General features: G+C 43.7%; 1 protein-coding gene across 4 annotated transcripts in view; it reads right to left on the minus strand.

Moving 5' to 3' along the window:
- Positions 1 to 1,422: 1,422 nt before the first annotated feature.
- LOC136942030 (GRAM domain-containing protein 4-like) overlaps positions 1,423 to 24,721 on the minus strand; it is a 33,440-nt gene continuing 10,141 nt past the window's right edge. For all 4 annotated transcript variants that reach the window (XM_067234768.1, XM_067234766.1, XM_067234767.1 and 1 more), the window contains 16 exons: positions 15,351 to 15,471; positions 14,528 to 14,586; positions 12,703 to 12,835; positions 9,942 to 9,967; positions 9,663 to 9,754; positions 8,751 to 8,842; positions 8,486 to 8,534; positions 8,146 to 8,217; positions 7,957 to 8,000; positions 7,632 to 7,741; positions 7,168 to 7,322; positions 5,461 to 5,608; positions 5,115 to 5,208; positions 4,784 to 4,874; positions 4,594 to 4,662; positions 1,423 to 4,292 (listed from right to left, as the gene is read on the minus strand). In XM_067234768.1, the coding sequence (XP_067090869.1) occupies positions 4,185 to 4,292; positions 4,594 to 4,662; positions 4,784 to 4,874; positions 5,115 to 5,208; positions 5,461 to 5,608; positions 7,168 to 7,322; positions 7,632 to 7,741; positions 7,957 to 8,000; positions 8,146 to 8,217; positions 8,486 to 8,534; positions 8,751 to 8,842; positions 9,663 to 9,754; positions 9,942 to 9,967; positions 12,703 to 12,835; positions 14,528 to 14,586; positions 15,351 to 15,471 (1,463 nt within the window). In that variant the 3' untranslated portion in view covers positions 1,423 to 4,184. The remainder of the gene's footprint in view (positions 4,293 to 4,593; positions 4,663 to 4,783; positions 4,875 to 5,114; positions 5,209 to 5,460; positions 5,609 to 7,167; positions 7,323 to 7,631; positions 7,742 to 7,956; positions 8,001 to 8,145; positions 8,218 to 8,485; positions 8,535 to 8,750; positions 8,843 to 9,662; positions 9,755 to 9,941; positions 9,968 to 12,702; positions 12,836 to 14,527; positions 14,587 to 15,350; positions 15,472 to 24,721) is intronic.

The following is a 24,721-nucleotide window of genomic DNA, read 5'->3' on the forward strand; positions in this document are numbered from 1 at the left end:
AAGGACCCAAACAAGGATGCATAGAGCAAATTAAGGGATCTTGTAAGATAAGGGTTGTCTGTGTATGTCGTCTTGCTGGGAAAACCTGTTTGATTCATTGTCTGTTGTATCCCTTGTACATTTTTCCGAGGTCATGTTGAAAAGGAAGAGAAGAACAAGTGAAATACTAAAATGCAACAGTATTGGGATGGCTCAAACGGATTAGCAGCAGCAGGAAAGAAAAAACCATGGGAGCATATTTTCGGGTCTCACAGGCCTCTCCGGTGAAAACGCAACCCTGCACATGGCTCTCAACGGATAGCGCTTGGCTTGGTTGTCTTCTCCCAGTTTGAGAGGTGCAGAAAACAGGGTTTATGCTCTGGAGAGACGAAGAGCGATTACCTTTCTCTGTTACCAGGGGGAAGCAGATGGTTTATTCATTCAGAGAAAGCTGTGAGTTCTCTTGAGCTTCCTTGCTCCCGGTTTAACAAGACAACCAGCATGGGAATGAGTGACATTTCCCCATTCTGTCCAGTGTGACAATAGCCCACCATGTAAAAGGCAAAGGAAACACACAGTCAGGACGTAATGGGCCAAGATTATTACATAGACGGGTATAACCTTGATATGTCCAACTTCAGCACTGGGCTCCTGTTGGATGCATCACAGCCTGATCTTTGGGGTGTTGGATGTTGGAGATAATGTTATAAAATCCCTTTGTCACAGTACTTTGATATATACGTTGCAAAGGGACTCCCTTTGATTTGCATTCATCTCCTAAAATAAATACAGCAACCATAGTCATTAACACCCAATAAAATATATTTTCTTTTCTTTTTCAGACAGTGTTGGGTACTATAGATGGAGTGGCGTAATGGATAATCTTGTTAAGGACAGAACATAAGCGTTGTGTGCACTTTTGTGCCTTGATGTGGCCAACATAGCGGGAGGTGACAGGAGAGTGGATGAGTGGAAGGAACTGTCAACAGAGAACATGTATATAAATTATAGCCTTCATGTAATTTCTATTCAGGTGTCACCCATCTTGCTATTTTCACCTTTCTCAAACAATATTTTCCAAATGGGGACCGCCTCAATGCAAAGCAAAGAGAGTTGACTTTTGCTGAAAGATAACCTAAAAGGTTATAAAATATTTGTGAATTGACTGGCAAAAAAAATAAAAAAATAACGTAGTCTAAACTCTATCCGCACAACAAGTGTGAGGCCATTGTCTGAACTTTACTCTTAGACTCTCAGATAGTTTTTCAACAGATATTTGATGTATACAATTCCATGCAGAACAAAACAGGGACAATTGAAAATGAAACGTTTATAGTGCCTGTGGTTGTGTTCATCTCTGTGCCCGGTGTCTGAATACAAGACTCTAGTGACCCCAAGTGGATAGACCTATGACACCAAGTTAGACACGAAAGGGACAAATAGTGACGTTACTTTAAATTTGTTTACTTAAATAAAAAAAATGTACATCACATCTTATAATAGACATCATTCTTTTTAAAAACTTTACAGTAATTTGTACATTACATAATTTCTTATAAAATCCTTCTTTGTCACTCGACTGTGGATTACAAAGATGTACTGACAACTAGTGGGTGACTCAGACCATACACACAGCCGTCACATACTGATTTCAGCGTTAAGAAAACACGAGGAAGCACATTGGTGCTCTGTGTTTGAAAAAAATACTTGGTTAACAGGTTATAATAACACATATAGGCCACACGTTGATTTACAGCAGTTTTTAGAGAACAAAGCCTCTGGGTGATTCATACAATCTCTGAATATTAAAACGCAAAATTGAAATAGGGACTTATCCTATAGGGTTCATGGTGTACATGAAGGCTTGTCACACAGAGGAGAGATCTTTACATCCCTATGGCTTTCGTTCCTTCTTTTGAACAGCAGTAATGAAACATTATAAAAGGAAATGTTTTGAATTTAAAATGCTATTTATGATTAATCAACTTTTCCTGATTCTTCTGCACATTAAACCCATAATAAGCTTTTAAGTGGCCAAATCAGATAAGAAAAAAAGTACTTTGCTGCTGCCAAAAGAATGGACACTTAAAAACATAAAACTACATACAGTGGAGTATTACTGATCAATGATTTACAAAATTATGAAAAGGAAAGAATGACATTGAACCAAAGGAGAACAAAAAGAGGAAAAACTATACTTTACAAAACTTGCCTTGATGGTGTAAATGTGTGCAGAGATGTCATGTGACCAGTCAGGGCTATCAACATCAAGAAGTTCTCCAGTAATACAGGATAGGTCCAGCAGTCATGCCTCCATAACTAAATGGAGAATCAAACTGGCCTAAACAAGTGGATTTAAACCCTAACTCCTGTAAACTTTACAGTTTTAGGTAAAGGTAAACAAAAATTGACAATCAAATAAAACAAAAACATGACATTTTGGCAATACAAGACTATCACATAATCAGTACATTCTGTGCTTCTATTGAATCTTCCTCCAACAGATTGAGATAAATAGACTGAATGTTAGTTGGTAATTTAATGTAACTAAATCTAGACAACAAACACTGATGCCCAGTTAGCTTGTAAGTTTAACTTCAGCTAGCTTTTAAGTTTAATATGTAAGCATATTTCAGCTACAGTATTGAGGTTTTATACATATGTGCTTCCATTTAGTGACAAAACCAAAGGATAATAAACATTTTGGGATACTGGTTTACATAAACGTCTCATGAAGCATTAGTCATACAGATACACTAAATAAACTGTCAATATCTCCAACATGGAAAACAGCAAAAATATAAGACAACAGGACTATGTTATATGACCTAAAACAATGAGAGTACTGCATAACAAACACGCTGTAAGGCCTTATGAGAGTTCTATGTAGAAAGTGACATGTTTATGTAGTGATTCTGCATGGACGAAACATTCCTCAGACACCATTGATGTCAATTGTGGCATACTTTACATGGAGGTAAAATTCAATGTACATGTTAATTATAAGTGTAGAGAAATACATTTTGCTATGTCAAATCCTCTGTATCTATACTTTATGACACCCACAAACTCTTTTTAGAGACTAACATGAAACATCACATTTCATTTGAAATTTCAGACCAAGATACCAGACTGTTCTCAACTGACATACTGTATGTTTAGAAGAAACCTCCAGTTTAACCTTACCTCCACCTTTTATTTAATCAAATAAGAAGACAAAAGTTGGCTTCAAGTCTATCTTTCCATGTTGTCTGGGATGAGAAAGAAAAAAAACCCTGCTTTATCTTAAAAAATATTATATGATTATAGTAATGTCACAATTTCACATTGGATATATCATTATATGTGCACCTATATAAGGGATGAGACAAATAGCTAAATAGTATATTATTTGGGCTACCTATCGTCAGTTGTTCCTGGACAATGATACCTGTGGTTGTTTTCCAAAATTTTCCTAAGCACCGTTCATTAGCTGGGCCTCAAAGCAACTGGACGTTTCCACAAACATGACCCCTCATTCTTGGGGAAAGTTAGACAAGGCCCCCCAACGTTATGTACTTGACCGCCGATAAGTCCTACCGAAGGCAAAACGCTGACACTGAGAAGAAACAAGCAAATATGCAAATATGGAGTGTGTGATGCACACCTCTACATACGACCACTTCTCACAAACAGTCAGGGAGATCCAGCCTCCCTCCAGTAAAACACCACAAGACAAACAAACACACACACACGCGCACACACACAGAAGAGTTAAAAACCTTTTACCAAACGAAACAGGTAAACGACAGACAAATGGGTTACCCAAGACAGTCCCAAACACTTAACCTCAACCTAACCAATAGGGGCAGTAAAGATAGGCGGGTCCACAATCCCTTCTCCCCAACCTGCCATTGGTTATAAACCCAGCAAGGAAGAGGAATCATCAGAAAAAGGACCAATGGACTCCATGTTGACTTGGCCTTAAGACGATTCACCATCCACACTAACCTACATGTGCAATAGGCAGCAAGCTACTATTGATGCACTGTGTGCTTCTTCTAGGTGTGAGTCAGAGGACTTAACCCATGAAGGCATCCATCTTAAGAACTAGAGTCGTTAGTGAAGGCAGCCATCACGGGCACTAGAGTGAGTCACTTGGAAAGGCAACCATATTGGTGCGGTTCAAGAAGTCACTGTAGCAAGGCGGCTATCTTGCAGCAAGGCTATGTCTCTGGGCTGTTGGCTGTGCCCATGGTCAGGATCTTCATGTATTGTGTAAAGATGGCTTCAAAGGCCTCATCTCTGTGGATCATGGCACCAAACACCAAAGGCTGTGAAAAGAGGAAGAGGATAAGAAGGGAGGATGTGGGTGTGGGTGGGCGTGTGGGAGACAGGGAGGGGGGGAGTGGTGCAATCAGCTTTGACACCTCGTCAAATCACGTGCAGGCCCATTTTGACCCATTTCAACCTGCTGAGTGTTTTTAGCAAATGGCTAGACTGACAGAACAGAGACAACAGGAAGAGAGTGTGAAAGAGAAGGAGGAAGGCGGAGAATAACAGAGAGAGGGGGGGGGGGGTAGAGAGAGTGAGAGGTTTTTCAAAGGTGAAATACTGTTTAAAAGGTGCATTTACCTTCTGGGTGGACGGTGTTGCTATGGAGATTCCCATTCCAGATCCCGGTAACACAGACAGTACTTTGTACTGCAGGAAGGACAAACAAGAGATAGAATATATACAAAGGTAATGAGGGCAACAATTGGCAGTGAGTTTTCATCAGACTTTCTGTAAAAGTACAGGAGCAGTGAGAGGAAACGGGACTTACCTTCTGAATGTCAGTGATGTCTACCAGCTTGATGACTTTGTTCTTTTTGGAGGAGCTAGACCTGGAGCTGGAGCTCTCAAAGCACAGGTAACTGTTGATGTAGAGAAAATACACACGATAAGAGCACAGAGCTATTATAAAGACTGGGCACGAACTACCACTATGCCCTATAATCAAATAGAGTACAACATACAGGTTCCTTTGGTAAAGAAAAACGTAAACACAGAAAGTGTTACTTAAACCAATTTTTTTGACCAAAATGCAAACGGTAACTAGATGTGTGTGTGTGATTTGTGTGTGTGTGTCCCCCCCCCCCCCCCCCCCAACATACTTTTCTGTGACGTAGAGCACACCATTGCGAATGTAGTCTGTGGGCATCTTCCTGTCCCTGTTGATCAAGCAGCATCGCCACCCGTTCTCACACACTGCAGACAGAACAACCCCACATAAATATATAACACACTGGACACCGGCGGTCAACATACATAAACATAGCAAGGTGACTTCAGTCCACATCATCCAACAGTAATTTCTCCAAACTTCAAATGTATTACACTGTTACTTAAATACAATTGTTAATGGAAGTGTATTACTTTTCTAAACTCTGTTTAGACATAAAAAGTATGAGCAGTATTTGGGTGCACAGTATCCTATGATTAGACAGGAAGTCCACACACCAGCTAGGGGGCGCTCTGCCTCTGACAGGTTGAAGACCTCGTGGAAAGCCCCCTTCTTCGTGCTGAAGGCCCGCCCACCATCTTCCTCACGACTGATACCCAATGGCAAGCCTGTTGCTAGGCTTCCACGAGCAACTGCCGGCTGAATCTACCATCGAGAGAGAGAGAGAGAGAAAGGGAGGTTGAGAGAAAGAGAGACAGACAGAGACCATTAGACTTTTCGACTCTTGGCCAGAGGAGAGGAGGGCATTTGTATAACCCAAGCAGCAAAGTGAGTTGTTGCAGGCTTTCTCGAACCCATGGCAGTGTGGTCAGCCTCAATCCTCACACTTCACCAGGAGTGTTGCTCAGGTTACATTCAGCAGAGCGGTGACACAGGCTATGGACGCTTTGTGGCGGTAACTCAGTTGCTTCTAGGGCACTTTCACAGGTGAACCTCTTGTCTACAGAATCCTACTAGCAGCCTACATTGCATGATAAAAAGCAATACCCACAGTATGATGTGACACCTATCATGGCACTTATACTCAAATCATGTTTTCTACTGAAGGTAACACTGTCAAAAAAATATATAATAAGGAATGAGGAAACATTCCCTCTATATCATATTAACATATTGACAACATAATATTTTGATAACACCAGCTTCCAGAAAACAGCTCCTCTTCAGAAGTACACTAGGTATTCTCACATTATAAAGCCTTTCAATTTGTTTGCATGTAAGAACATAACCACAAGCTACAGCTCAGTATAACAAAAGAACAGCCATGCTTATTCCAAAGCCCAAATTCAATCAAACTGACAAATTATAGTAAATTAGTTTTTCAAATATAGTTTAAAAAAAATATAATACATATGCAGGGTTCTCAGCTTGGCTGTTCCAATGTTGTCAACATTTCTCGAGGCAAATGTGCGATCTACACTGCTAACAACACTACAATCAAATCAATGTCTATCAAAAATACATCACCCCCAATTTACACTCCAGGTTCTACCATAACACACACAAACACTCAGAAACTCATAGAGGGTCTAGGTTTTACTCTGATAGTGTCTATGGAAACGGATCAAAAACACGGGAAACGGTGGTGATTTGTGACACACATGCATGTCAGAGAGGACGAGCATCGTGGAAAAACACAAACAGTGAAACTACGGAGAACGTTTTTGATCCTTTACATAGACACTCATAGTCGGTATGGCTCACGCCAACACACACACACACACACACACACACACACACCCTCACAACCACTCCAAAACACAGTCACGGCAGCAGACACACAGCTGAGACTGGTGGAGGTGTGACACACAAGTTCTGCACACCAGGGGCCCCTACCTTTTCAAACCCAGACAGCTGAGAGAGAGAAACAACACACTGTACTCAGAAACTAAATTAAGGATCCCCACAGTCCAGATACTGCCAATGAAAAGTGAACCAAACATGACAATGACATTGAAATGACTGTGTATTTATACGTTCAGTATAAATGCATGTTCATAGTCTACAACAAAACATTTGACCTTGTTAATAGTATATGAGGACACAATATCAAAACACATATACTTGAGAAATGCATGTAAATGTGCATTTATAAAAATGTACAGGAAAAATCAAAACTAAAAAGTTAATTAACAATGTAAAATGAACGGTAACCACATGTACATGCATGCGCGCACACACACACACACACACACACAGCCTACCCGTCTGGAGAGGGTGGCGCTGCCACGTTCCTTCAGCTGGGGATCAGTGGGCAGATTGGTCCAGATGATGTGAGGTGTGTCGTATTTGTCCCTAAGCTTTGGGCAGCTTTTGAAGATGAAGTCAATGATGAAGAACTTAATACCAGCATACAGACCTGGAGGGGGGGAGGTGCAGGTGGGGGTTGGCGGGGTGAATAGATCTCAAACACTATATTTGTCTCCCAGTGTCTCTCTCTCTCCCTCTCTCTCTCCCTCCCTCCCTCTCCCCCTCCCCCTCTCCCTCACCATCTACCTTTCTCTCCCTCCTGCTCCTTTATATGAGATATACAGTATTGCTAGTGACAGTAGTAATGCTACTTAATCCAAGGTAAGTAACCTACAGTAACTCTGCTTTACATGCAATGTGCAGTATCAAAGGAGATGAAATGCACAGTAGGGGGCGTGTTCAGTCGTCGCCTTCTCACCCATCATGAAGCCGACCAGTTTGTACGGCAGGACGCAGGAGCAGATGAAGGCCATCCACAGGGCGACGTAGAGCTTCTGAGTGATCTCAGGCTGCACCCACATGAACAGGCTGAAACACACACACACACACGCAGACGCACACACAAGAACGCACACAGGTGCACCCACGGCACAAGCGCACGGAAGAACACACACACACGCACAAGAAAGACACACACAGGGTCAAAAGGCGAAATGAGCGAGTGACTTAAGTAACGAAAGGCATTATATCCAGACAAAGCAGGCATCTCTGCAAAAATATACACAAACTAAAAAGACACTCACTTCTTTATTTTCTCCAAGACATCTGCCATCTTTCCAAATAAGTTCTGTTAAAACACATATTTCATGTGAAAATGGCAAACATCAAAATATTAAAGTGTACCAAACTAACAGTGCAATTAATTGTGCGAGTTATGACGTGACATCTATCACAATTCAAAATGTGTAATTGATGGTACCGTCACCCCTCACCTGTGCTTTCTGTGCTACATCGAGAACTAACTGGAACTTCTCTGAAACAGTCAGATCCTCTTTGGCTGGTTCCTAGTAAACAAAGATGGGTGTTAGACTACAAGGCACCCCATTTGCAGGCTTAACTGAGTTCCATTGATTGATTGGATCGATAAGCCTTCTCCACAACAATTTGCAGAAATACTGTATTTAAAGAGCTTCTGTACACACAGTTCTGCATGTGAAAACAACTTTCTTCTTGCCTTAATAAGAACCACTCCATCGATCAGTCACATAATCAAACTGTAATGGATGTATTTAGTGAGTGGTCTGTTTGGTGCTGGCATATGGCAGGTCTTACCACAGGTTCCGAAACCTCAGGAACAATACTCCACTGAATCCTCCATCCTCTGATCAACACACAGAACATCATAGATTAACTACTAATAGATTCAAATCCAGTTCAAAACGGTATCTTTACTGAGTGGGCATCAATGTCACTGAACATTCGTCTGTTTCAGAATCTAGAAATACGATTTATGCTCTGTGTAATCATTAGCCGATTCTTCCCCAACTGGCTGAAGATGTACAGGCTTGATGGTGCGTGGTGATGCTGATTGGCTGACCTTGCGATGAGGTAATTTAAGGAGAGCCTCAGAATGGCCAGGAAGAGAAACATGGGGATGGCCCATCCATGCCACGCGGCGTTCATATAGATCTGTGGAAAAGAAAGAGAAAAAGAGAGAGACAGAGGAGTCCGGGGATAAAGGGAGAAGAGTGTTGGAAGGGGGGGAAGAGAGAGAGAGAGCAATAGGGGACATTAAAAGGCAGAGGGGAGAGATAGAGGGAGGATAAGAACATGGGAGGGGGGGAAGAGAGAGAGAGAGAGAGAGAGAGAGAGAGAGAGAGAGAGAGAGAGAGAGAGAGAGAGAGAGAGAGAGAGAGAGAGAGAGAGAGAGAGAGAGAGAAAAAGGGAGGGAGGAGGGGGGAGAGAAAAAGAGAAGTCAGGCACAGTGTACTTACATGACCTTCTCTTGCAACTCATATATTACTACACATGAATGAATGTGTATGGCACATCACATAACTCTCTCACGCATGTCACGTCTATCCATCTCGATCTGTCTCTAAATAGAATCAGATGCATGCAAAGCTGTAAATGCATGGCCGTGTCAAGCAGGGGACAAGCACATGCAAGGCTGGGTTCATACAGATGCTGTTCCTGTAAAATATGACTATGGGTGTTAAGAGAGGGAGAGGATGGGGGTGAGAACAAGTGAAAGAGATAGAGGGACAGAGTAAGAGACACAGAGAGATGAGCGAGATACAAAGAGAAAGGGAGAGACAAGAGAGAGGGTGGTTGAAAAATAAATGGAGACAGATATGGATCTTCTCTGATGTGCAAACTAGGCCATGTAGTACTAATATTCAACACAAGAGGGCAGTTTGATAAAGGATATGGACATCCCTACCTGACCTGTCCAAAACCTTTTCATTGTGATTAAGATTAGTGTGTGTGTGTGTGTGTGTGTACTTACAATGAAGGCTATGGCTGACGTGTATACAGAGTGCCAGCTGGATAAGGCAGAAAGGTTCCTCATGAAGTTAGTGACAGGTTTGGCCCCTCTCTCTGGATAGCACAGATGAACACAGACAACATTTAGGAAAAAGGGAGTTGTTTCTTTTTACATAATGACACCATAGAGAGAGAGGTTGTATTGTGATGGATGTTGGTTAGTTTAGTGAAATTAGTTATTTTAATGATGTAAATATGAGGACTGTAAAAGATACAATAGAGGTTCTTTCTGAACACTTACTTAGTCGTCTCATGTTTTCTGTCAACCTGAGAACAAGACATGAGACATGTTATTCCACAGAAACACACAGCTTGCTTTAATAAACTGTCACACAAAAAGCCTAGGATGAGCAATGTTATGGTGTCGTTTCCTGACAGAAACTCCACATCTTCCCCCCCCAAAAACGGAAAAGTTGTGCACAAAAGTATCTCAGGCTATAAGACAGGTAGAGAGATGAGACGTGTTTTGTTGCAAAGTAAACGACCTTGCTCTATTTAGCTTTCCCCTGAGTCTCAGTGTGCTGTGGAAGGCTTGAAGAATCCCACGCTTGCGAAGATCCTTTCTTAGTCCGCCCCTCTTTTTCTCTCCCTTCCCCTTTCTCTCTCTTTCTCCTGCTCCCTCTGTTCTCTTCAGTCTCGAGGAGTAACATCAAGGTCAGATGAACTGGCGCTGAGCAAGTGTTCCCTTTCACGTCGCCCCTATTCTCTTGTCTCTCTCAAGAACACAGGCCTCCCTCGCCCCTATCCTCCTCACTTTCTCTTAGCCTTCCCTCTCTCCTTCTTACCCTAATCCTCTCTCCCATCCTCTTTCTCCTTCTCGCTCTACCCACCTCCTCTTTCTTTCTCTCATCGCTCTCTCTCTTTCCATGACTTCCTCCCCTCCGCCTCTCTCCCTTTTGTCTATATACCTGATTAAAGAGGCAAGTCCAAAGTTTAGATTTCAGGTGAAAATACCTCCCCAAACTTTTCTGTACTTGCCTAACTGCAGAATAACAGGGGTGTCTCACAAGAGTCGAGTAGAATATAAAGTAAGGGCGTGATATTTAGAAAAACTGTGTATACACTGGAATACACTGTTATACACTGGTATCAGCTGTTGGACAGTAATATTACAGTGTAGAGGGAAGATCTGAAGCTTTGGATCAGCTTGTATTGCGTCAGCAAGTGAACACCCTGCTTGGGGGACTTCTGCCCAACAACTACACTTTAAAATCTGTGCCTACATGTTCTGCTGTACATCAACAAGACCCTAAAACAGATCCAGGACTACTCACATACTAGGGACTAAGAAAATGAACCGATCCAAAACCAGTTCTTACAATAGAAAAGGAAAAGGAAATAATCTTGTAGTACACATAATCCACCACTAGAGGTCAGGAATTACACTCACTTCCATGACTTCCATGGTTACAACCGCCCAGTGTCCTTACTAAGCCCATGGATTGGCTGTCACCAATAAGAAGGGGCCAATCAGATACCTGGGGTGAGCTCATAGGGCTGTTTAGCTCACGCTGTGACTGGCAGCGTTGATGAATAGCACGCTGACAGACCGTGAGACCATTACAAAGCCATCATTTTTATGTCCCTCTCTCCCCCTCTCCCCCTCTCTCCCTCTCTCCCTCTCTCCCTCTCTCCCTCTCTCCAAACAGGGTGCAGTCGGAGGACTCCGTAGCCGTTAAGCCTGATGGCTTTTAGCGTCCCTGCCCTCCACTCATATCGAGCGGAGATGGGGCTATCATGACTGTGTTCGATTGCGCTGTTAACTAGTGCCGGCCTTCCAGCAAAGCGCACTGTCACACTGGTGGAGCAACAAACACACAGACATCCTTTACACACACGTAAAAAAATACACACACTAAAACATAAACACACCAGAACGTAAACTAAAATACACACGACACGGTAAAACATTTGGCAATATGTGCTGAGGTAATTACTGCTCGTCAAATCTACTTATAACAGGTGAAACAATAAACTGTGTATTCAGAGATTAGGATTTAGGCCTATGCTACGCTTATATACAGTACTGTCAGATATCATAATCCACTTATGCACTCTGGGGCACTCAACTCCTAGGTACCAATCGCACAACGCCGAACACACGCTTGCACACTGTTGCTCTACTGGACTACCAAAGAATCACGTGGTCCTACACTGTGTCCTTGAACAACCTCATGATCGATCACTGCTTTAAAACAATGACCAGCATGTTCACAGCAAATCTCAGAAGGCTGGGAAGCTCATTAAAGAGGTATGGAAAAACCAAACATTGGAAACAGATATGGAAAAGGAAACCTTACAGAATCGATGAGCAAGCATTTCCAAGAAATATGGGTATTATAAGTTGACTAAGACCTTAAAATGAAAAAGTAAGCAAAGTTAGCTGAGTAAAGTTAGCTGAGCACATCTGATCAGGCAGTTTGGAACACTTGGTTGGTGACTCAGAAGCAGATGAACTATCTTGCCACAATACAAGAAGAATCTCTAAAAAACATCATCCAGTCGAAGCTTTAAGTTGAAATAACTACTCCAATAACCATACCCCCAAAACCTGAAATGACAGATCTATTAATAAAAAGTCTCTCACTAATTGAGTTCCTGCATGTTTAATTCCCCTCTCATTTCGCTCTCCTGGAACTGATCCATTAGTTTTATCGCAGTGGGTGAGTCGAATCGAGTCCTCTCACTAGTTTGCTGGGATTTTCCTGTAGCAGGAGAGCTTTGGTTCAAGTAAGTCACACATCTGAGTAACACTTTATTTGAACAGTCCATCTGTAAACAGCCAATAGATACTCAGTGAAACATTTTGAATCACTCCAACAGGGCACCAGGCTCTGTCATTATGTGTGTGAGTGCGTGTGATTGCTTCTGTGTGTGTGCAGGTGTGTGTACGAGGGTGCGTCTGTGTGTGTATGCGTATGTATGAGGGTGTGTGTGTGTGTATGAGGGTGTGTGTGTTTGTGTGTGTGTGGGGGTGGGTGTGTGTGTGTGTGGACTCGGACCTCTTGGCACTGAGTGGCTCCTCCGTCTCCACAGTGTTCTCTTCCGGCTGGAAGCGGAAGTCCTCCACGTACGCACCAAACCTGTCGTACAGCCACTTCTGTAGACGAGTGTAGAGGGTCTCCTTCTGCTTGTCTGTGGAGAGGGAGAGAGAGGGGGAGAGAGATAGAGAGGGGGTGACAGAGAGAGTGAGGGACAGTTACAAGCTGATTGACTAGAAAAGCCAATGACGACCATGCACCTACAGGTGTACCAGTGTTAGGCACACAGTGGGAAAGCTAAGTGTTCCTCACAACCGCTAAAGACGCTTTTGCACCCCCCCAAAGGCTGAATAACTCAAAGAAAGTTGAACACTAGGGACTATGATGACACGATGACACAATTCAGTTCATTCCCAGCTGACTGAAAGACTGACTCACAATGAGCGCAATACAAAAAGAAACTGTCTGTAAATCACGAGGATGGACTGCTGCTCAAATCACGACAGTGAGACTTCCTGTTTAAAACAGACTCCCCACATTCGAAGCATCCTTCTCCATACATCACAGTATGGAATCCAGAGGGTACACAATAATGCACCGTTTTTTCGACTAGATGCTTCTCAGTATCAGGTCAGATGTTTGGTTTTCTTTGGAGAGATGACAGTTGTTATCATGCTACATTCGGAAGCCATTGGACAGGAGCAAATGGAATGAGCTGTGTACTGTAGGTGCAGTGTATGCACGCTTAGCCCTGGGGGGGAAACAACATTCAACCACTCAAGGCCTGAGGTAGGTGCCAAGCAGACCTTTAACAGGAAAGAAGCAATTTTCCACCAGAGCCGCACTTTCCCTGTGTGTGAAATTCCCTACAGAGGGACAGAGAAGGATGCATGTCATAACACATCTACCTTCCTTTAACCCTCCATATGAACACACTTCCTGGGAACGAGAGTTGAATACACACACACACAAGCAAACACACCTGTAAACGCATGTAAACACACCCAAGTAAACACATGGGAACACTCGCACGCAAACACTCGCATGCTGTAACACACACAAACATGCCCACACACACACACACACTAATTTGCCGCATCAAGGGGGTGGTGAGACACGCTTCTCCACACGGAGCTACCACAGCAGGCTCAGAAGTGCCAGCAGGTTGTTCTCCAAACTCCCACGCAGATGTTGAACCCCTACCGCTCCTCCGCCTGGAGACGGCGCGAGGCAGGCCGGGCTGAGGCAGCCCTGGCTGAGGCAGCCCGCTCCATCCCTCTCTACCCCCTCAGCCCTGCCACCTCATCTTGATTTCAGAACTGAATTAGGAGCCGGAGTGGAATTCATGGGGAGAAGTACGAGAGGAACGGTGTGCTGCACAGCTTGGGGGGCCCGTGGGTGGAGGGCGATATGGGGGACAGGAAAGTGGCATATATGCAGCCAAAACAAAATCCCAAATGTGATCCGATGCTGTCTTGATTCAACAGGTTTTCAAATGAGGGGAGCCTTATTTGATGCCGCAGTCGAGGTGTGTGGAGAAACAGTGAGTAGTACGGACACAAAGCAACACATGCTTTGTGTTGGCCTGCTTGTTCATTGATGATTCAAGTTCATGTTTCAAGTTTATTCGCCATTTGGATCGGGTACAAGTACATTGGAAATATTTGGGTCCTGCTCCTCTTTACAGATTCCTAGCATCCTATCTAAACCTATAATAAATAAACATGCCCTAATCCATTGTGAGCTCATATTCATATTCATATCAAGAATATTATAATGTTGAATAATAATAGATAATACACCCATCTGTATGTACATGAAGTAAAGTGACTGGGACATGTCTCACCTGTGCCGTTGGCTGTCGGAGGAGATGCTTTGGGAGGCTGTGGAGGAGAATCTTCCGGCCTACAAGGAAACAGAATGCCTGACTGGAATATCACAGCTTTCAAGTTAGGGGAAAATATGTATTTTTCTTATCGTTGTTTTTAGACGGAGCATTGATGGCTCATGGGCCGTGTTCTTTAAACTCCCTGTACACAGCCACATCAAACGCTAACAGAGAACGGACGGAAAGTTCGGATTCATCCTGGTCGCTTGACGTCTCAAAAGAGTGAGGGGGGAAACGGGAGACACGGAGGCGAAGTGAGAATGGGGCTGAAAAGCTTTTCCTTGTGGTTGTTTAAATGGTCCTGGCACAGAAAGAGATTTTCCATTCAAACTCTGCCTGACACAGGACTGATTGACATTTAGCATCTTGGACACAAGGTCCATGAACTCAAGGCCAGGGACTGTGATCCTTGTTGAATGGGCAAGGAGACAGTGCGGGGAGAGACTGTCAGCCACATGCAGGCCTGCTAATAAGAGACGCAGCCAGGGCTCCGGAGACTATTTTTAACAAGGACTGTCACCCACCACATGCCGAGAAGCATGCACTGACACACACACGCAGAGTCACACAGGCACTCTGTGTGTCGCATCGTCACTCTCACTAGCTAGCCGAATGCACACACTGACAGTCTCCTTCCTTGTCAGCGTACCCTGAGTGGAGTTTACCTTCTGTGGGATGAACTGTGTCATGGCGATAGCTGTCCTACTGTGTCGGCGGTGAAGACATAAGGGGACCCTTTTCAAAACTGACCGAAGATGATTAGCGGGACTAGGATCTCTACCTCGTTCTCAGCACCTCGCCCATCTTCTGCTCCAAGTCCATTCTTTTCGAGCGCTCCTTCTCCAGCTCCTGTTTCAGGGTGTCCACGTTGGTCTCTTCTCTGAGTTTCCTCAGCTCCTCCTCTGTGAAACACATCGAGGGGAAAAAGGCATCAGGGATTAACGAGCGGCGGTTCCCCCGCCTCTAGGAGACAAGACCATCATCAGGAGCTGTTTGCTGTGTTATTAGAAAGACACCCTGTTGAGAATAGAACATGGTTATTTAAAGAACAAACACGCTTTCACATTTTGTGTATATATATACACACAGTATTTATAACATGAAAAAATGTACTTTCTGTATATAGCCAGTATATGTATACACACACATGGAGTCTTACTTAGTATAAAAGAGTGGCAGTGAGAGGTAGGAGTGAACAATTTAACATCATGCAGGCAATAACAAGCAAATTCTTCTGGTTGCTCCAATATACCGGGCCCTTGTGGGTCATTTGACGTTTCGCAATCAAATCAAGATCAAATTATGTACAAAGCAAATAACAACAAAACTAATTGCTGCAAATTCAAAATCATCAAGGTGTAGAATAATTTAGGCTATCCAGTGCAAACACAGACATGAATCCTAAAAACATTAAATCATTCCACTGGATTATAACAATCGTTTACGTTTAAAAAGAATTATAACCACTCCTGCAAGATGATTACGGGTACACACATACCTAGGGACCCACAAAATCTCACAAGCACATCCTACATGTGTTACAAACACAAACTCAACAAGTCTGTTTGAATCTACTGACTTGATGAGTGCCAGTTACCATACAACAAACCCCTTTAAAAGCTCTCAAGGCGTTCCAAAAACATATCGAGGACCATCTTTATGACTTTCTATCTAATAGAAGGGAAAAGGGAGAGAGAGAGTGAGAGAGAGAGAAAGAGAGCAGAAAAGATCAATTCTGGTGTGCAAAAGCTAGACTCATTTAGCACCTGTTAGCAGTCATTAAAAATGAATAAGCTGGCACAGATCACATAGGCCTACTTCATCATTGTAATGACTCCTGCATTCTCAGACTGCACAGCCAGGAGGAGATGGGATTATCTTAAAGGGATGATACCTAAAACCTTAAAGGGATGATATCTGATATTGTCAGAATGAGATATGAACGGATACAAAGGAGGGGTATTCCGTGATGCCGCCTTCTCTATTTCTCTTCTCGATGGCTTAATCAAGCTGAATGTGAAAATGAAACTGTACAGTGGAGCTAAAGAATTATAACCGGACAAATTATTTGACCTGGTACAAAACAAAAAACTATAAATCAATAAAGAATGATCAAAATACCAATTCGGATTCAGGATTTCAAGCCATTGCTGTGCAAAGTATAGGCCCACTGTATCTCAACCTCCAAAGACTCTGGCTTACTGATTCACGTGTCACAGGAGTTGGGGCCTGACCAGTGCAGAAGCTGATTTGGGTCAGGTCAGCTCAGCAACCTCTGGAGAGTGTGCTGTGGATTATAGGCTGAGTTGTTTCCCATCAGGGAGGGACTGCCTTGGCCTGCCCCTGACACACTCTGGGACTCTCTGTCCCGAGCACACACACACACACACACATGCAGGCAGGCACACACAAAGTACACACACAGGGTGGAATATGTCAGCTCCTGCAGTCTGACAATACACTGGCCCTGAGTCAGAGCAGCAAAGGCCAGAGATGGGGTGAGCTGTAAAACAAATGAAGGGAGGACAAAACAGGGGAAAAAGTGGAAGGATTTCATCAGAATCAGAATGGGATTTATTCGCCATGAAAGTTTGCACAGACAAGGAATTTGCTTTGGCAGGAAGGTGCATACAATAAACATATACCTAAAATTTTTAGATGTGGACTAGCTATACTAAGGGTACATAAACTAGCAGTACTAAGTGGGATTAGAATAGAATTAAATATACAATAAAATATAAGTTGCCGTAAATTACAATATAAAAATTCAAATATTACAAAAATACAAATGTACAAGATACCATGTTGTAATGCAGTGCAAAAAGCGGTGTGTTCATTGAGGGAGAAAGGATAGACGCGCGGGCGAGAGGGCAGATGAGAAAAGATGGAAGGGATGAATGAGATGAAAAGAGGAGGGAACCAGATGAGGCATGAGAGATAAGAGGGATGGAGGACAGGAATGAAATCAAGAGATCCGTCAGGGAAATGGCTCGTTATTGAGTTCACAGCCTACACATTCACAGCAAAAGCTCTGAAAAGACTCAGAAGACCATTCTGAAGTACATCAAAAGCATATAAGCAAGTTTATTCAACAACAACAAAAAAGCCCGTTAGCAGACGGTGTGCGCAATCTTCAGCAATCCTAAGCACCTCACAAATATACACAGAGCAAACTTCCGGCCTGAGGAACAAACGCTGCTGGACTGCGAGAGCAGCCTCCTGTCGGTGTCTCTTCAGACAGACTGTGGTCTATAATAGGCACCGGTTGTTCCCGACCTTGGTAAGGGACCTCTGTGCTTCAGCCAGGCTGTCAGGACAGCTTTGTGTTACACTTTTACCAGAAGGTTAAACAGGACAACAGTGCTGCAGTTAATAATTCAGTACTGCCTCCATGCAATGACAGTCACCACCATGAACACATACACTTTTGTGGAAGAAAGTTCTTTGTCTCCACTACAACGACGTGACTGTCAGTTTAGGATCCGGATTTAAGAGGGTTAGATAACCAGATGATTGGAAAGAGAGATTAACACCTCGACATTAAAATGACCGTTATTATCTATGACCGTAGATTGTTATTATGTCCAGGCAGAGACTAAGACAATCACAGTAAGAAAACAATGTGAATGATTAAGTGCATAGACTAGGTGTACATGACCAAATAATAATACACTAGCTGATCTATCCGATTGTGATTAACAAAAGCGCACAAGAAATTCCTGATTCCTTCCAAACTGTCCAACCAGACTGCTGACTAGAGAAATAATAATAATTCCTTATACATGTATTGAACTTTTGATTAGTAGCCATCAAATTGGTGAAAACTTTTACATTTCATTTAGATAATGGAGTGAAATTACAACATAAAAGAAATACAAAACAAAAAAACACTTGATTGAGTTTAAACCCATTTCTCATTCCTGACAGGTCAGGTGCTTCTGGGAGCCTGGTGCCAGACAAGCTTGGGCACGCTAGCTACCAGAGAGGCTTAAAACTGAGTGATTACTCACAGGAAAACATCCTGTGTAGCATGTTTGAGTGTGGGTCTTATAGGAAGTGACCTTGCTCTTCGAATAACGTCTCCATAACTAAACTGCAACAATTGTACAATATAAGGAGTAAATTAACTATGAATTCAAGGTAGAATTGATTAAACTTTCTACTTCTCTACATTCTGAAGAATATCTATAAAAATGTTTGGAAGGAGTTTCCAGTTTAGTTGCAAGGATTGTAGCATACATGGCAATTCCCCATGAATTTCAAGAGTGCATCATCCTCACCTAACCTACCGGTACATAATTTCCAGTTTCAGTCACTTATGAGTATTCAGTACACCCACTAGTTAGCATTTATGTAAGGAAGTTCCACAACCCACATGGCCAACAGCTTCCCTTCCTACCACCGAAGGTACTATACCGAAGGATAATAGCCCTTCTGTTAGCCTAGCAAATGCTAACCAACATTCTTCAACAGTGGTAGCTGCTCTCTCAAAGCTAATATAAGCCCTTTCAGTGCTAGCTAGCTCTTTATATAAATAACTAGCTGTCCTGTTTATGTCAAAAACAGAGAGTTCTCCCTCAATTTGTGACATTTAGTTTACACTGCGCAGAGGACATTTCCCCTAATTAACCTTATCACTAGACCACCAGATACTGTATATACATACAAGTACTGACATTTTAATTTCTGTATATTTTATCTAGGTGTAAAATTCCATTATCTTTTAACCAAAGACACTGGGAATTGGGCATCCGTAGCAGTAACACACATCAGAAGAAAAGTAAAAAGAAACACAACAACAACAGCCTGACTGGGGACAGTGTCATCTTAGCAACCTATAACACACAGACGTCCAAGGCTGAACTACAGTATAACAGGCCGTAAATATGAATCACACCCCCAGTCCCAGAGCACCCAGTTGAATCAGATAGGATGTTCAGTGAGGTAACTGTCAATTCTTCATTGTCTGTGATGTCATCGCACCACTAGGGCCCAGGATCACAGATGCACTTAGCACCATTGTGCAGTGATTTGCCCCGACTTGGCTGGTGGGGTCTTCAGAAAGATGGGGCACGGTGAAGATGTAGCCTGTATCAGCTCATTGTGACTCTGCACAAAACGATGGCTAAAAGCCTAGAAAATGTTTTTGGGGTGACAATGTAAGCATCCAAACGGTGAAAACAGCACATAACCAGCCTTTCAGAGATAACTGCCTTCTCCCCATCCGTCATTGTGATATATTGAATCAGATTTTCAGAAAGGAGCAATCTCCACTCCTGAAACCAATATCCTCCTCATCATCAGAGAGAGATATAGACACAGAGAGGAGAGGGGAAAGAGTGATTGTAAGTGATAGGAGGGGATGAATCAGACAAGACAGGAGGGCTCCAAAGCCCTGTTGCTTACCGCAATTTCCACCTGTCCCCTCACCAAGCCAGCAGCTCCCCAAACCAAGGAGCTCCAGTAAGTAGGTGATAGTTCTTAATTTAGACGCCTGGACAGGGTGACTCAAGCACAGCAGGAAGTGTGCTCTCACCACCAAGCACCTCCATCTCATATTTTGTTTCCTGTAGCAACCGCTCATCTGGATCGAGCCATTGCAACAAACTCAACCACATCCTGTTCCCCAAAGTCACAACAGAACAATTGTGCGTGCATGCCTGTGGGCCTTCACAAACACACTCGCACACACACCTGTACACAAACCTAATGCTGTGTCTCTATGAGAAAGCGATGTCAGAAAACCTTCGCAAAACAAATCAGAAAACAAAAACATTCAATCAGATTCATATGTTTTTTTTTTAGGCCTACCTAGTCATTTTGCTGGGAGGAATGGGGGGTGGGGGGGGGGGTGGGCACGGATTCAGTCATTCACACCAGCACTAAAACGTCCAGCTACGGTTGTTTATCAGGATAAAAATTGCGTCCGGCAAGGTATTTGACAGGTAATATCTGATCAACCCTACTTGATCCCTGAATTACAACCACCTCCCCCTTTTTGTTCTAAGCCTCCAATTCTCATCTGACATCACTAGCTATGACCTGGATAGCTTGAGGGCCCCCAGCATTTTCTATCCAACGCCATGACTGATTGCTTTTTCTGAATGGACAACATATACTGTATGCTGTCCTGGCAGAGGGACTCTGCTGGGGCATGGGGAGCAACAAACTGACGTCCCAGATACTTATGTAAGCTCGAACATTAGCATAGAGGCCTTGGTTTGACCATGCACAGGCCGGCTAGCAGACTCCCATCACACGCATGGCTTCCCAAGCCTGAGGACATGGCTGGGAACAGTGGTACAAGCAGGCCTATTCACTATTCACTCAGCTGTAGGGATCGTACCGTTGGGGGGACTTCCTCATATGGGGCCGGAGTGTGATTGGCTCTGAAGCAGAAGAAAGGCACACTTCAGGTTTTTGTGTGCGAGAAGAAAAAGGCCTTCCAGCTATTCCAAGGGTATGAATACTCACTGTTAACGCTCGACTCGGTGAACAAGATAATCAGACTACAAGTTGAAATATTTCTTAGGTCTAAAACAGCTGATGAAAAACCTCTTAAACTATATGAGGTATTAACATTAGGCTGTCGATATCCCTCATGAATGTAATTTTCTTTAGACTGCACTGCAACTGGAATGTCGTAAAAGCTTACTGCAATCAATCAATATCTCTCTCTCTCGGTGTGTATATATATACATATATGGCATTGAAAACTGAAGTACTGAAAGTTGTATTTACATGCTACATAAAATATGAAATTTTCCAATTAAATCTTGTCCGTAGCAGACAGGCAGCAGGAGAAAGTCGACCGCACAACTTTTTGTTGCTCTAAGGGGTTATGGAAAACTTGCTGCTTGGAACAATACTGTACAAACAGCGTTTCCAACACAGTGCTGGGGTAGCTGGTTTACCACAGCCACAGTTTGAAAATCATCAAGAACCTGATTGGTGGGCGGTGCTTTGTCGTTATGTGTGACAAGTTCAGTACTAATCTAAAGGTGTTTTTGACATTCCAAGAGAGGGCGTGACAAGCTATTTAGAGCAGCGGAGATGTACTGTACAGAGCTTTGGTCAGATAGTCCGGTCTATGAAATTGTTTATCACAACAGTGGCCAATGACAAGGCAAATTGTGAGCAATGGCTTTATAGCCTGATAAATATTTAATGTGATATAATTACGAGTACATTCAGGAAGATCACAGGACCCATTAAAAACCCATCTCACCAGCATCCCTGTCTGAATGAATACATTAAGCCTGTCAACGTCTATTTCCGTCCTTCCCCCTGAGCAGTTTTCCATCACGGTCATTAAACAGCCAGCCAGTCAGCTGACGTAAAGGAGATTCCTCTGGTATCTCGGCGCGAAGTCATCCAGGAACAAACATCAGGTGTTCTTTACCCTTGCTTCTTGTCAGGCTCTGAGCCACATGCACCTGGACACCACCCAAAACCGGTTTGCTCCAGCGACAGGGCAGAGCAGGATAGCTGTGTTAGACCCTCCGCTTCCACATGAGTTACAGATTTATCCTACTGAAAGGGCCTCAAAAGCCTGGGGTTGTAAACTTAGTCTAAACATTTTTTTTTTTTCTCAATTCGACTACTACCCCTTCTTAAGACACTAAAGTACTAGAAGGGTACTAATTAGTAGACACTAAAGTACTAGGAGGGTACTAATTAGTATTTTATACTTAGTTTGGTTGAGCAATTGTATGAGTGTGTGCAATTTACTTTCAGACGCTCGTACAAAGGAAAAGTGTAGGTACGTTAGGAACTTGCTAAATTAGTAGTGGCCTATGCATGACTATCCACACAAACTTCCCAAACACACAATAAAACGTACAACTATGCTATCTTGAATGGAGCAAGATGGTGCTTGTAGGAGGCTACCGTTTACGCAAGACACTCGACACCCATCAGTAGACAAGCCACCAAACGTCTTAGTAGTAGGTCATATCAAGATTAGAACAGACCGTTCCTGGACTCTGACGACAGCGCTGCATTTTTTATCTTTGATATTCTGCGGTGCTATCTTTATGCATGTGTATGTCGTTTGGCTAAAAGCGTCTGCAAAATTGATAAATGTATGTAAATTATGAAGGCCCTTTAAGGAAATGCCAACAGCGTAGGTGCCCTGGCTATCACAGACCATACATCACCAAACCAAACAGTAGCCCAGTATGAAAACCCAGTGTGATTCCAACCGACGTAACTAAATATGTGGATAAAAAGTCAAAAGGACAGGACACCGTGAACACTCCTAGGGAAGACTCCGGAACAAGCAGTCCAGGGACACACACAACGCTTCCTTCTGCTGTGTCCGTCGCGGGCAGGTCATCCCAGTGACACCAAGCTGTCCAATCAATACCTGGCTTTCTTGTGGTTGGGTCGTGTGGGGAGGCTTATGTAAGGCCTCAGGCTAATAATAACCCGTTGCTTTTTGTTGCAGCTGTGATCGGAAGGTCCCCCGTTGACCTTTGGTGTACTCGCGGTGCACACGAGCAGATTTGGAAGACGAACGCATGCACTCGTTTCCTCGTGTGTGTGTGTGTGTACGTACAGTGAAATCACCACAGAGTTTAAGCACCTGAAGAACGGGTAGCGCTAGAGGAAACGACAAGCCGCCTCACGGCTCCGACCGGGTCGAGGACGGCGTATTCAGACACTTTCCCGCCGCTCCCTCAGCTGACGAGCAGCACAGCTGGAGCTGCTCAGACGGTCAGCACGACCAAAGCCAAGCCGCTGAGGCTCATAAGGCAGAATGATGCAGGACAGCAAGCGTGAGGATATTGCCGTCTGTGGGCTTCCTGTAACAACAAACCAACATTCTGGTGTGAGATGCGAACATCCACAGCAGTGTGGTCGGGTAATAACATGTTATGCAGCGTACTGTCTGTTTTACAATCGTATTGACCACGGGCCAGATTGCCTTCCATCGATCAGAGAAGCAGCTGGAGCATGTGGATGAACACATGACTGTGTGTGCAGGAGTGTGTTTGTGTGTGGGTGTCTACGTGAGGGCGTATGTGGTAGGGTTTTAACTGTGTATTTACATAATAAATCTTGACACATGACTAAGTCTGCAAGTGTAGCTTAGGCAACCATGAGCCTTTCGATGAAAGTACAGAAAATGGAGAAAACATGCATCACCAGTCTGCGCGAGCGTTCAAATACCCTCTCGTTCTCGTCATACGCGGACTCACGCGGACCTACGCAGGTCTTCCCCGCGCTGCAGGCTAATCCAGAGCGCCTGCGGGCACGCTAATTGAAACAAAGTCTAGGTCACTGGGATAAGCAGAGGTCTGCCAACACAGTGCAATGCAAGACCTCAAATCCCCCCCCCCCCACACCCGACTCAGCTCTGCACTGCAGGTCTCTCTGACTCATCACAACAGACTAAGGAGCACAAAGCTCCTTATTCGCCCAATCACCTGTCTCCTCACCAGTCTCTCAGGGAGTCAGGATTCCCTCTTCCAGACAGTGGATTTACATCCAACCTGGGAAATCACTGTGTTCCCTATATCATGGACTGTTGAACAGGCTCAGCAGCATTAAATGTTTTATGTTTCTCAGTTCTTTATCGCATTGCTTCTTGCCTGTAAGTTTACAACCCACACTCCACCACCCCCACACTCCCCACCTCAGCCAACTAGAAATAACCGTATACAATTAAGCTTTCAATCTTTGTTTTTGCCACACAATTCCATACAACAGAAACTAGGCCTGCCTTGCACCTCATATGGACCACAGACTACAGACCACTTTATCCGATTCCCTTTGGTGGCAGACAGAGGTGGTTGGATTCTGACCTAAAGACCAGACCATACTGCTGACCCCGCTTCAGATGGACCCCGAGGGACGTGAGTGGCGACTGGGAGGCCAGATCCCACCAGTCCCCTGACAACAAGGACAACCACTGAGCTAGCACAAGGAAATGACTGAAACACGTTTCCAAGCAAATGCGAGATCAAACTCATATGGTGCATGTTTTGTACTGTGCACCTCCGATCTTTGATTATCTTCTGCACTTTCTATTATGCACCGTTTACATTTGATTCATTTTGCAGTGCATGGAAAGTATAGCAGCAGGTCAAGGATCAGAAGTGGACAGAGTTCTTTGTTCTGCCACGTCGCTGAGTAAGCACATCTCAG

The sequence above is a fragment of the Osmerus mordax genome, chromosome 4 (assembly GCF_038355195.1).
Source record: "Osmerus mordax isolate fOsmMor3 chromosome 4, fOsmMor3.pri, whole genome shotgun sequence".
NCBI classification, from domain to species: Eukaryota; Metazoa; Chordata; class Actinopteri; order Osmeriformes; family Osmeridae; genus Osmerus; species Osmerus mordax.